The sequence below is a fragment of the Dreissena polymorpha genome, chromosome 13 (genome assembly GCF_020536995.1).
Source record: "Dreissena polymorpha isolate Duluth1 chromosome 13, UMN_Dpol_1.0, whole genome shotgun sequence".
Lineage (NCBI taxonomy): Eukaryota > Metazoa > Mollusca > Bivalvia > Myida > Dreissenidae > Dreissena > Dreissena polymorpha.
Genome location: NC_068367.1, coordinates 15,092,662 through 15,104,400, shown reverse-complemented (window position 1 = coordinate 15,104,400; position 11,739 = coordinate 15,092,662). Strand labels below are relative to the sequence as shown.

Genomic DNA, 11,739 nt, shown 5'->3' with positions numbered 1-11,739 from the left:
ACAAAGTTCCTTATTATCTGAAGGATTTTGATTTTCAAACGTTTTTCTTATTGCTATATGAAACATAAATGAAGCTCATAAAATAAAAAAATGAATGTTGGCGGTAAAAAAAAGCTTAGATACCGGTAACAACAGTCAGATTGAAGTTTGTGTAAAACAGAAAGCATGGAAACACACATTTGAGGATAATTGCCTTATTTTGCTGCTATAAAATAATATTTAATGTATTCATCCCGCAAGACGTTGCTTAGTTGTAAGACTTCGCTCTCCAATATTGGTAGTGTTCTGTATACTAGGTTAATACGCAATGATGTGCATTTCACTATTGTCTTTTCTCGTCATCGTCTTTCTGTTGTATGTGTATTCTCGTACTTTATGGAATAACGCGTATAAAAATATTTGTGAGGGTTATAACATTAACCCATGTATGCCTAGCGACTAGAAAAAGGTCTTGGCAAACGGCATAGACCCAGATGAGACGCCGCATGATGCGGCGTCTCAGCAGGGTCTGCGCTGTTTTCTTAAAGGAATTTCTGTAAGAAATATTCTAAATATAGAAATAAATATACTATACATCCCTTCTTTTGGAAATAAATTGATCCAATTTAGAAGGCTGGGAGAGTCCACAAGGCATAAATGGGTTCAAATGCGTTCTCACTACATTCCTTTCGTATTGCGGATTGGCACTTTTTGAAGTTTTTTTTGCTTTCCGTGCTTTTTTATTCTTCTCTTTGTAACCAATTAGAGATGGCACATAGCATATTAATTTAAAAAATACCCTTCTCTGAAAATATAATTTCTCCAAAATCGGCTTTAATTCTTATAAGGCTTCAGGTTAAATACATAGTTATTTAAATGTAGATCTAGTAGTTTTCTCAGATTTTATTGTTAAACAATTTGTTTCTTTTATTCTTCCAGTGCTGATGTTGATCGGTCTCCTCTTCCTGCTCACCGTGCTCTTCAGCACCAACAGAACCACCACTTCCGGTGGAATCACCATCGTCAACGCTTCTACTTCCGGTTAAAGATCCAACGATTAAAGGTACGTTGCATTATATCATTACAACCATATAAGTCTGGAATCCGGGATCGAATATGCAATTCAATAACTCCGTAGTGTTTTCACTTTAAAATCAATATTGATATACCAATGCAATAATGATTATTTCGGATTATAACAGCATTACGTTTCAATTTTATTGAGTTTGCACATCAAAGGTGCGTGCAAACGAAAACATAGTAACAAGCATAATAAATCTTTGGTTAACCCATTTATGCCTAGCGTCTGGAAAAAAAGGCCTTGGCAAACAGCGTAGACCTAGATGAGACGCCGCATGATGCGGCGTCTCATCAGGGTCTGCGCTGTTTGCTTCAAGGAAAATCTGTACGAAATATTCTAAATATAGAAATAAATATGCTAGACATTCCTAATTTTGGAAATAAATTGATCCAATCATGAAGGATGGGAGAGTCAACTAGGCATAAATGGGTAAATGTATTCACGACACGCCTTCGTAATAAGCCTCGCTCTACAACCAATCTTATTCAAAAAGTTAGTTTATGAAAACTACGTGCTCTCGTTAAAGGTTGTATCATCTGTATTGCTATTGACTCGTTAAGTTGACATATAAATTAAAGCAGATTGTAAATTCAAACATGTAGTATGACTTGTAGACATATTATTTGTCAGAGTTCACTTAAATGGTGACAAAATGCTTGTTTTCCGTGTTTATAAACCCGTAGCTGTTATATACATGCTCGTATCAATCTCTTGTCTGCTTTCAGCTTATGCATCCTGTCATCTCCACTCCGAAATTACGCAACCTGGTCATTTCTTTATTCGTCAAGAAGCACTCGGCTATTTCCGCTCGCTGTCGGCAAATTGCGGACATCTGCTATTAAAAGCTTCGGGCATTTATTATGTAACGAAGAAAGTAACAGCTTTTAAAATTATAATATTAAATAATAATTAAAATCTCATCGTTCATCTGTGATATGTGTCATTCATTTATTGTTGAGTAAAGCATTAGAATATCCAATGACGTGTTCATTATTTATGCAACGTCTTATGTTTTCCGGCCTTTTCAATATTGTATTTGGCCCATTAAACCACTGTTTGCAAACAGTGAAATGGCAACAAGAACTTGACACAGTCCTATGTTTTAGTATCAATAAGACATACGCAAATGGTAATGCGTCTTTAAGGGAAAAGTTAGCGGTTAAACACGTCTTATTCTGATATTCTAGTCACCTGAACATCACAAGATACTTAGTACAGCAAGAATCATATTGAATAAGAAAGAAAGTTGTTTCCACCAAGGTTCAACCATCTGATAATTTATTTAGTTTTTACTTATTGATTAACGTAATATCATTGAAAACAAGAACAGCAACCACAGCACAAACAATCAAAGTTTTGTTTTCGTTTCGTCTTACCATCGCTAAAATATAATTGTTACAATTTTAACCGATACTCTCTCATACACGAAACGTGATTAGATCTAACAGTTCACGATCCATTTATTTCATCTATATATTTCTTTAAACATATAAATGGCCGTGCTCTGTAAACAAGGAGTTTAATGCATGTGCGTAAATGGTCATTCCATATTAGACTGTGCAGTCCGCACAGGCTAATCTGGGATGACACTTTTCGCCTAAACTTGATTTTTGCTAAGAAGAGACTTTCTTAAATCGAAAAATATCATACAAGTGGAAAGTACTTAAAACACACGCATTAAACCCCCTTTTCACAGAGCCAGGCCCAAATGAATTTATCAATGTTTGAGCAGGTTAACCATTTCTTCGATCAACCGTCTGTCTTGCTTTCCGCACATTCGTGTGTCTATGCTTTCATCCGTCATGCAGTCTCGCCGAGAATAAATAACACAAAATTGACGGTATTCAAATAATACATCATAAAAGATATGGAACGTTAAGAGGATTTGGCGAGTGCAAGGGCCATACGAATTTCTTCAAGGTTAAAGGAGTTATTGGCCTTATGTTAATAATCCTGAGCGCAGTATTGAAGAAATGTCAAATAAATACATACAGAGGAATGCAAAGTACAAGAACAATAACACTCTTCTAAATGTTTAAAGTTATCGCAAAATATTCTTTTTTGTTGTGCGGAGAATAGCTTCTTATTCTATAATTTTCTTGTGCGAAATATAACCCTAAAACATTAAAGTTATTAAAATACTGCATATTATGTTTTATAGTGTTGAGTGGACAGGGAACAACGAAAGTAACATTTTATTCGAAATTAATGGACTTATTTTCCCTTGGTTCAATTCTGTATCGGGTGAACAACAAAACCACTAATATTGTAACTGGATATTGAACAGAAGAGCATGGGACACTCGCTTTAACCCTCTTTTCAATGTGTTGAAGTAATTGTCCTTTGATTATTAGTTATGGATAGAACAAAGCTTCATAGTGTCTTTTTGTTTTCGGCTTATACTCAAAAAATATTAAAAGATTCAAATGATACTCTACATGATGCTAGATGACGTTGAGGGGAAATATACAGTTCATTTACCATAACTCTTTATTTAATATTTATTTTCTAAAAATAAAAACAATAGTAGATACAACAGTTTCTTAAACTTTTATCCAAAACTTCGTTGAAATCTTTTGCAATAAGTGCATATTAATTATCCAGGTTCGTATCAGAAAGCTACATCTTCTTTATGGTATAAACGCAACATCAGGAGCGTTCGTCACCTGCAGCTACAAGATTTGTTTTAAAAGAGTTCCTTGCAATCTGGCAAAGTTTCTGAACATTGTGAATCAACTAAAAATTTTAAGCAATTGAAAAGGACAGCCAGTAAAATAAAATAAAATAATTTATTTCAATAACTTTTAAGCAAAAATAACAAAGTAGTTTATCCTTTTCGTTTTGCGAAAGATGATTTTAGCGTTGTAGAGTTGAGATACAAATACCAACGTTTGTAAATATGTAAACTGTGTAAAACACGTTGTCATCTATTGAAATATTCATAAAAGATGAATATTAGAAAACTTTTAAAGAATAAACGACGATTATGAAAACTATCAAATACATGCATCTTATGAAGACATATAACTAATTCAAATATAGTATTTTAATTATATCTTGCATGTCACTGACAGTCATTGCTGAAGATTGGTATTCGTAAAATTAATATAAGTTAGAATGTTCGTGATCAATATTAAATTATCGCGTTGTTCAAGTCACTTTTATGCCTCGAATGTATTCGCAAGCCGATTGAAAAAGGCCTTTCTAGTTCGTTCTCATGCTCCGGGCACTTATTTCAACGGGAACTGGAACTACCTCAACCGTTTGAGGGCTGCGTGTGGTTCCCGTATTGACGTTTACGACTCTGGTGCCGCCGGATGTTCCCAGCACAAATCTGGAGTTGCCACCCGCCTTGTTCGATCCCATGGTTCCCTGCACAGTTTGCAGCACGTGTCCAGGCTTGGAGCGACTGACGAATCCCTTCCGAGCGGTCGTCTGGTTCCGGTTGTACTTTTCCCAGTACGCTCGCATCCTGGCTTCCTTGATCATAGCTTTCAGACGGTTAATCAAGGCCTCCATTTCTGCCCGCGACATTTCGCCTTGTGGTGTAGGTTGGCCTGGTTGCTGGCGCCCCAAAAGCAGGTACCAGTATTTAGCGAGGAATTCACCAAGCTCTGTCTCCCAGAATCCAGGCATCATCATGGCTGTGTCCAACCAATGGAGGTCGGATATTCCACCCATTCCATGAACATTGGACGAGATACCACCTCCGTTTCCTCCATTTTCCAAGCCACTTCCGGTACCGAAGCCACCAGCTCCCCAGATGCCACCACCGATACCACCACTTCCGCCTCCTGTGCCAGTGCCACTTCCACCGGAGATACCACCAGAACCCGAAATACCACCACCGTTGACAGAACCCCCACCGCTTCCACCTCCAATTCCACTGCCGCTACCACTTCCGCTGCCACTACCGATTCCAGTGCCACTTGATCCCCGTATACCACCAGCTGATCCTCCATTGGTTCCGCTTCCGCCGTTTCCTACGATGCCTGTAACTCCGGTTCCGCTTCCCCCGTTGGCACCTGTGTTAAACCCATTTCTCGAAAGGTAGGCGCTCCACTCAGCCTCTGTCCACTTCGATGAAGCACCGCCTCCAGCACCACCTCCGCGACCGCTTCCTAGACCATAAAGCGCTGCTAAAGATTCCCATGATACGCCGCCACCAGCACCGGCGTTCTGAGAGGCGCGACTTCCGCCGTTTGAATCGCCAGTTATACCCTTCGATCCGCTTGAGCCATTTCCACCGCGACCTTCGCCAAGCATAAACTTGACAAGACTATCAACAACAGGGCCAGAACTTCCACCGCCACTGTTGTAACCGAAGTTGGCAATAAAGTGGGCGAAATCGGCATCCCAATCAGCTTTATTTGCCTCATTGTAGTATCCGCCTTGATGTTTAACACCAGACGTAGAGCTTCCGGTTGCGCCGATTCCGGTTTGTCCTGTTGCCCATCCTGAACCTTGGCCCCAACTTCCGCTTCCGAGACTCGAACCACCAGTTCCTTGACCCCAACTTCCGGATCCACTTCCAAGACCCAAACCACCGGTTCCCTGACCCCACCTACCGCTTTCGTAACCAAAGCCTCCGGTTCCGTATCCCAAACTTCCGCTGCCTAAACCGAAACCGCTACCACTTTGACCCCAACTGGCAGAGCCTTGACCCAAGCCGCCTGCTCCTTGCCCCGATCTGTGTCCATGAAGACCGCGTAGTAGGGCCCATAAGTTAGCGCCGCTCGCACCGCCATGTCCCCAAGATCCGCCTGCTAATCCAGCCCCTAAACCTGCATGTCCTGCCGCCTCCCCCTCCTCGCCCTCCCCGCCTCCGCTGCCTCCGCTGCCTCCACCACTGCCCAAAGCGGATCCGAGTGCATAGAGCATCCATAGGTCAGCGTCGTTGGAATGACCTAGCAAATTGTAATCATCAATTCCAAGTAGCGCCCAGTTGATGTCACCAGCGGCGTTAAACAGTCCGCCATGCATCCCTTTCTTGCCATCAAGGCCCCAAATGCCGGCCCCACCACCACCGCCGCCACCCTTTTCATCCTCCTCGCTGCTGTCATCACTATGGCTGTTTGAGAATTCCGTGTGAACGCCGAATCCGTTCGTGACTTCCGGCTGCTTTTCGTTGAGGACGGAACCAATCGAACCCAGGGGAGTGAACGTGTTATCCGCGGAGCCGACGTGTCCGAGCGGAGTAAACGAGTCGCCGTTTACGAAGTAAACGCCGCTTACTGAAATTGATTCATTGATTTGTTTATTTATTGAATAACGATTTATTTGTTTATTGTTTTGTATGTATGCAGTAATAAAGCCTTCTTACTTGAGTAAATGAATGAATAAATACATAAATGAATGAATGAATGAATGAATGATTGAATGAATGAATGAATGAATGAATGAATGAATGAATGAATAAATGATTAAATACAAATATGATATTTTTCTTAATAGGGCTAAAAATACATAAAGTTGAATGTAATACGAAGAAAATTGCCGGAAGTTGATGATTTATTATTCGCATAAAGAGAATGTTAAAAAAAATCAATTACCTAGAACTACACACGCGCAAACAAGCGCCATACTTGTCGAGCTCATCATGTTGTTTTCTCGGATCACCGCTCCTTAAATAAATGAGGCAAAGTTTAATGAAAAAGGAAAACAAAATGTACCCAATAAAAGCTGACCAGCACAATTATGGATTATTTTCTTCACGAATGACTCACCGGAAAGCCCGGCTACATAAGTCTTCAGAGGATTGGTCGTGAATTAGTTGTCAGTTACTCGTACGAGTTAAGTGCAATAAGTGCTGTTATGCTGCTTTCAGTTAGATTTAGCGTTGACCAGAAAAGTTCAGTAGGTTAACCTATCGACTTTTTATGAGTGAAAACGGTAAAAACATAAAAACAAGCACAATGTGTGTGCGTGTTTTTAAAAACGTTAACCTTGAAATCGCAGAAGATGTAATTTGTTTAATAGTTTTTAAAATTGAAAGAATTGCATTATCCATTGTCTAGGTTTTTGTTAACACAAAAAAGGTTTCATGTACTTGTTCACAGCTACCCATTATCATCAATATTTTTCAGTAATTGGTTCATACCAAATTTTAGGAAAAAAGATTAAATTGTTGTTATCAATTGTAATTACATGTACAATCGGGATTTATATTATACTTTCATGGGCATTACATAGAAATATGTTGTCATGAAACTTTACTTTTGAACTTAATACGCAATTGCCTGAAGCTGCACGCCATTAGTTTTACTAACACAAATATGAGTCGCGTTCTGAGAAAACTGGGCATAATGCATGTGCGTAAAGTGTCGTCTCAGATTAGCCTGTGCAGTCCGCACGGGCTAATCAGGAACGACACTTTCCGCATTTATGACATTTTTCGTTTAAATGAAGTCTCTTCTTAGCAAAAATCTAGTTAAGGCGGAAAGTGTCGTCCCTGATTAGCCTGTGTGGACTACACAGGCTAATCAGGGACGACACTTTACGCACGTGCATTATGCCCAGTTTTCTCAGAACGCGTCTCATATTAAATAAATAGGTACATTCTATAATAACTTGTTATTATTTAAAATAATAAGTTTTTTTTAATTATTTCTATGACAGTCCATGTCGAAATATTGCTACCTGCTTGTGTATTTTACTGTCGATGGAAATTTGCTAAATCTGTGTCGTTTTTAAGTATTCGACGATATGCAAATGTTTATATTAATGGTTTTATAATTTATAACTGCTTAGCAATTTTTGGTTAAATAATTACAACAATAAGTTTACATGCTATTACATGTATCTATATTTTTGGAAATATGTCGCTTTCATGCAGCAAAATTTTGTTAATTCTATAAGATTGTGCTATTGGTTTACACATGAAGTGGAATGAAAATTTGATTGATTATTTTGATTCTATAAGTATGTAAATAACGACAAGAAGACGAGACTTCTTTATATTTTAAATATTGCTGACCATTATAAAAGTGAACTCACATGATGGCGTTGCAAGACATATTATATCCGTGTCCCTTACAATCATTTTACGAAATTAAATAACAGCAAGTGAGTTCGTTATTAATGCTTAAAACATTCCGTAATAAAAGAAGAATGAGCATTAAACAAATAAAATATAAAAACATGTGGTACCTCGTTGGCTTCATACAATTAGGAGTGAATATGTTCAACAAGATTCACTTTACGATTAAGAACACAAAGACGTAATAAATAAACATAATACTATTATGAATGACAATGACGTTGATTAGACAAATAAATTAATAACGGCAGCCTGTCACATGCTTAATTTAATTACATAGCAAACTTATGTTGAACAATTTCAACTCGTGTTTGGCCGCTACTAATGCATGTCCGTGATACGCCTTAAACAACAGCAATTTTATAAACCTTCCCGTATCTAGAAATTATAATTACTGGTAACTGCAAATACCGCGGTATTTTATAACCATGATTTTTTCAATTTTTCTTTCTTTTTCTCAAATGAAAAGTACGGTTAAACATATATTGAAAGCCAATCATTGAATTATTGTTTTTGTATACAACGCACAAGCTAAGTTATGTTTATCGTATACATTTAAACGTAAACATTTTACCAAAATAAAGAAAATCAGTACTTATCAGCCATACAGACTTACCTACTTTTAACGCAACATAAACATTATTGTAGTACATGTGAAACAATGTTTTAATTAAGTAAGTTAGTAAGTTATTGAACTAATGCCATTTCGGTGATATTAAAACCATCAAAAAATACTCACGAAATATTTCAATTAACTTTATCCCAAGGTGTGAATGTCCAACAATGTTCAGCGACTATTTATTTATAAATAAACACTTCGCCAAGTACCTACACTGTAAATAATATTATCTTAATATATTACTTCTTGCGCGTTGTCTGTGTGAAAAGTTTATATACTCCGTCTTGTAACGAAAATATAAGGAAATGTGGCGAACGCACTATCCTCGGCTAAGACAATGTTAGATACGCCCAAATACTCTTTTCAGTCGAACAGGTTGGAGCGTAAGTGGCCTAAGGTCGACAGTCGCACTTCATAGATGGCACACTTTGGGTAACAAACGAACTCCATTAATTATTTTCGCCTTGTCCAGCTTTACTATTAACGTGCTAAATTGCCCTCGGATTACTATTTGTCAAACGCGCCTGACTCAGACCCAGGTAGTTTGACGGTACGAACGTTCCTTTGGGCTAAACGTTTAGCGCACTTACGACCATTATACACCTTTTTGTCATAGTTGTTTTGCCAGATTTAAGACAACGTTGCCTTTATAGAACTTACCTCTTCGCGGAAATAAGCTGGTGTGGAATAATACGGTATTTATATCAAATTTCTCCAAACGAGTTATTTTTTCTATGCCTTTCCCATTTCTTGAATACGTGCTTTTGTTATCAACGTTTTCTCGTGGCTTTTCGCCAATAGGGTTATATATTTTTAAAGCAAAGATGACAGTTAACAAGGTGCGAACACATAAAAAATACATCAATATAAATATGTAATGCTTTTCTTCCTCCCAAATTAGAAATAGCAGTAGTTACACTGTTAAATTTCTTATCACGACAATGGTGTTCAAATTGCCCGAAAACGCACGGATGCTAATGTTTTTATCTCCAAAGGAATAAAATACAAAAAAACGCATGTATCTTTTGGCCATAAACGCACTCAGATAAAAAGCAAGAGCCACTTTCACTCATGCAGGGTTTATTTATTAGGAAAGTATTATTAAGAGGTAAACAACCATTAATAAAGACACAAAAACAAGATCGTCCAAAATGAAACTACAAAAATGGCGCGGCAGAGGTGTTATATTAAAAGGCAATTTTTGGTGGGCAAGGCCTATGTTGGTGGGGCCCCGGGGTGGGTTAAGTGGACATGGACGGTCGAGATAGACCGTGTTGTCGTAAGAGATGTTGAGTATTAATTTGAATTCCATTGGTGAATAAATGAAGAAGTTATATGTTAAAACAAAATTTTGGGTGGGCGAGGTCTATGTGGGCGGGGCGCCCCAGGGTTGGTAATTGGGCCATGCATAATTGAGCTTGACGGAATTGTCATAAGAGAAGTTCAGTATCAATTAGAAGTGAATCGGTGTAGAAATGAAAATTCAAAATAGTGCACTGTCGCACATATACTCATAGCTACCATGTGTTTAAGTTTCAAGGTTCTAGTGCTATTAGTGTAGGAGGAGATAGTGGCCAGAACGGACGGACGGACAGACGGCGGGGATAACCACATAATCCCCCCGCTCAAATTTGGAGCGTGGGGATAATCAACGACAAATAAAGAATCAAAGTACTGACAGAACTGGTGTGACGATGCTTTTAAAGAGGATGGATATAAAAGCATCAATTTAAGTTTATCTGCATCACTAAAATTGTGTACGTGGGTACGAACATTTGGGGTACGAAAAGCAATTGGCGACGATAATTTTGGGTACGAAAAATTTATGCAAAAAAAAAATTGTGTACGAAAAAACATTAGGGTACGAAAAAAAAAATTGGGTTCGAAAAAAAATTGAGTACAAAAAAAAGTTGGGTACGAAAAAAATATGGGTACGAAATAAAACTTCGGTACGAAAAAAAAGTTGGGTACGAAAAAAAAATTGGAAAGAAAAAAAATGTAGGTACGAACAAAAATTGGTACGAAAAACAAATTTGGAGGTACGGGAAAATTGGGGTACGAAAAAAAATTTGAGTACGAAAAAAAATTTGTGTACGAAAAAAATGGGTACGAAAAACATGGGTACGAAATTTTTTGGGTACGAAAAAAAAGTTGGGGTACGTGGAAGATGTACCCGTTGACCTCTCGATAAATTTGTAAGAGGACGGGAACCAAGTCTCCTTTTAGCTTTATCAAAGGCCCTGGTGTGGGAAATGTGAACATGGATGGTCGAGATAGACCGTGTTGTCATAAGAGATGTTCAGTATTAATTTGAAGTCAATTGGTGAATAAATGAAGAAGTTATGTTAATTTTTGGGCCCCACCCCAACCCCCATTCTCCACTATCTCCACCTACACTATTAGCACTAGAACCTTGAAAGTTACAAACATTGTAGCTATAAGCATATGTGCGACGGTGCACTATTTGGAATTTTGATCTGACCCCTGGGTCAAAGTTATTATCATGTGTGTCGAATGTTGCTAGTAAAATGATTGTTTACCCAATTTACCCATTTATTTACCCAAAACTTTTGACCCAGGGGTCAGATCAAAATTCCAAATAGCTCACCGTCGCACATATGCTCCTAGCTACCATTTGTGTCAGTTTCAAGGTTCTAGTGCTTATAGTGTAGGAGGAGATAGTGGACAGGACAGACGGACAGACAGCGGGGATCAATAAAATATCCCAACGCTTTTAAAAGCGTGGGGATTTCAAGGTTCTAGTGCTAATAGTGTAGGAGGAGATAGTGGCCAATGAGATCAATACAATATCCCCCCCCCACACTTTTAAAAGCGTGATGATAATACAATTGCAGCTCTGGCTGAACATGTTTTTATTGTTTTCAAGTAAACAATTAAAAGAAATCATTCGTCGAAGGTATACCCTTGTGACGCGGTACGATGGTATTTGATAACTGAAACACACGTGTTTTTTGCGTTTAAAAATATATTAGCTGTGTGAATACTAGATCTTTCTCTTAC

The 11,739-nt window shown here is 38.1% G+C and overlaps 1 protein-coding gene across 1 annotated transcript; it reads right to left on the bottom strand.

The window, feature by feature from the left end:
* Nucleotides 1-4,264: 4,264 nt before the first annotated feature.
* LOC127855975 (uncharacterized) lies at nt 4,265-6,681 on the bottom strand. Its single transcript, XM_052391910.1, has 2 exons — nt 6,613-6,681; nt 4,265-6,294 (listed from the first exon to the last, which is right to left on the bottom strand). The coding sequence occupies exons 1-2, from the start codon at nt 6,659-6,661 to the stop codon at nt 4,265-4,267; spliced, it is 2,079 nt and encodes a 692-aa protein (XP_052247870.1). The 5' UTR covers nt 6,662-6,681.
* Nucleotides 6,682-11,739: the final 5,058 nt, after the last annotated feature.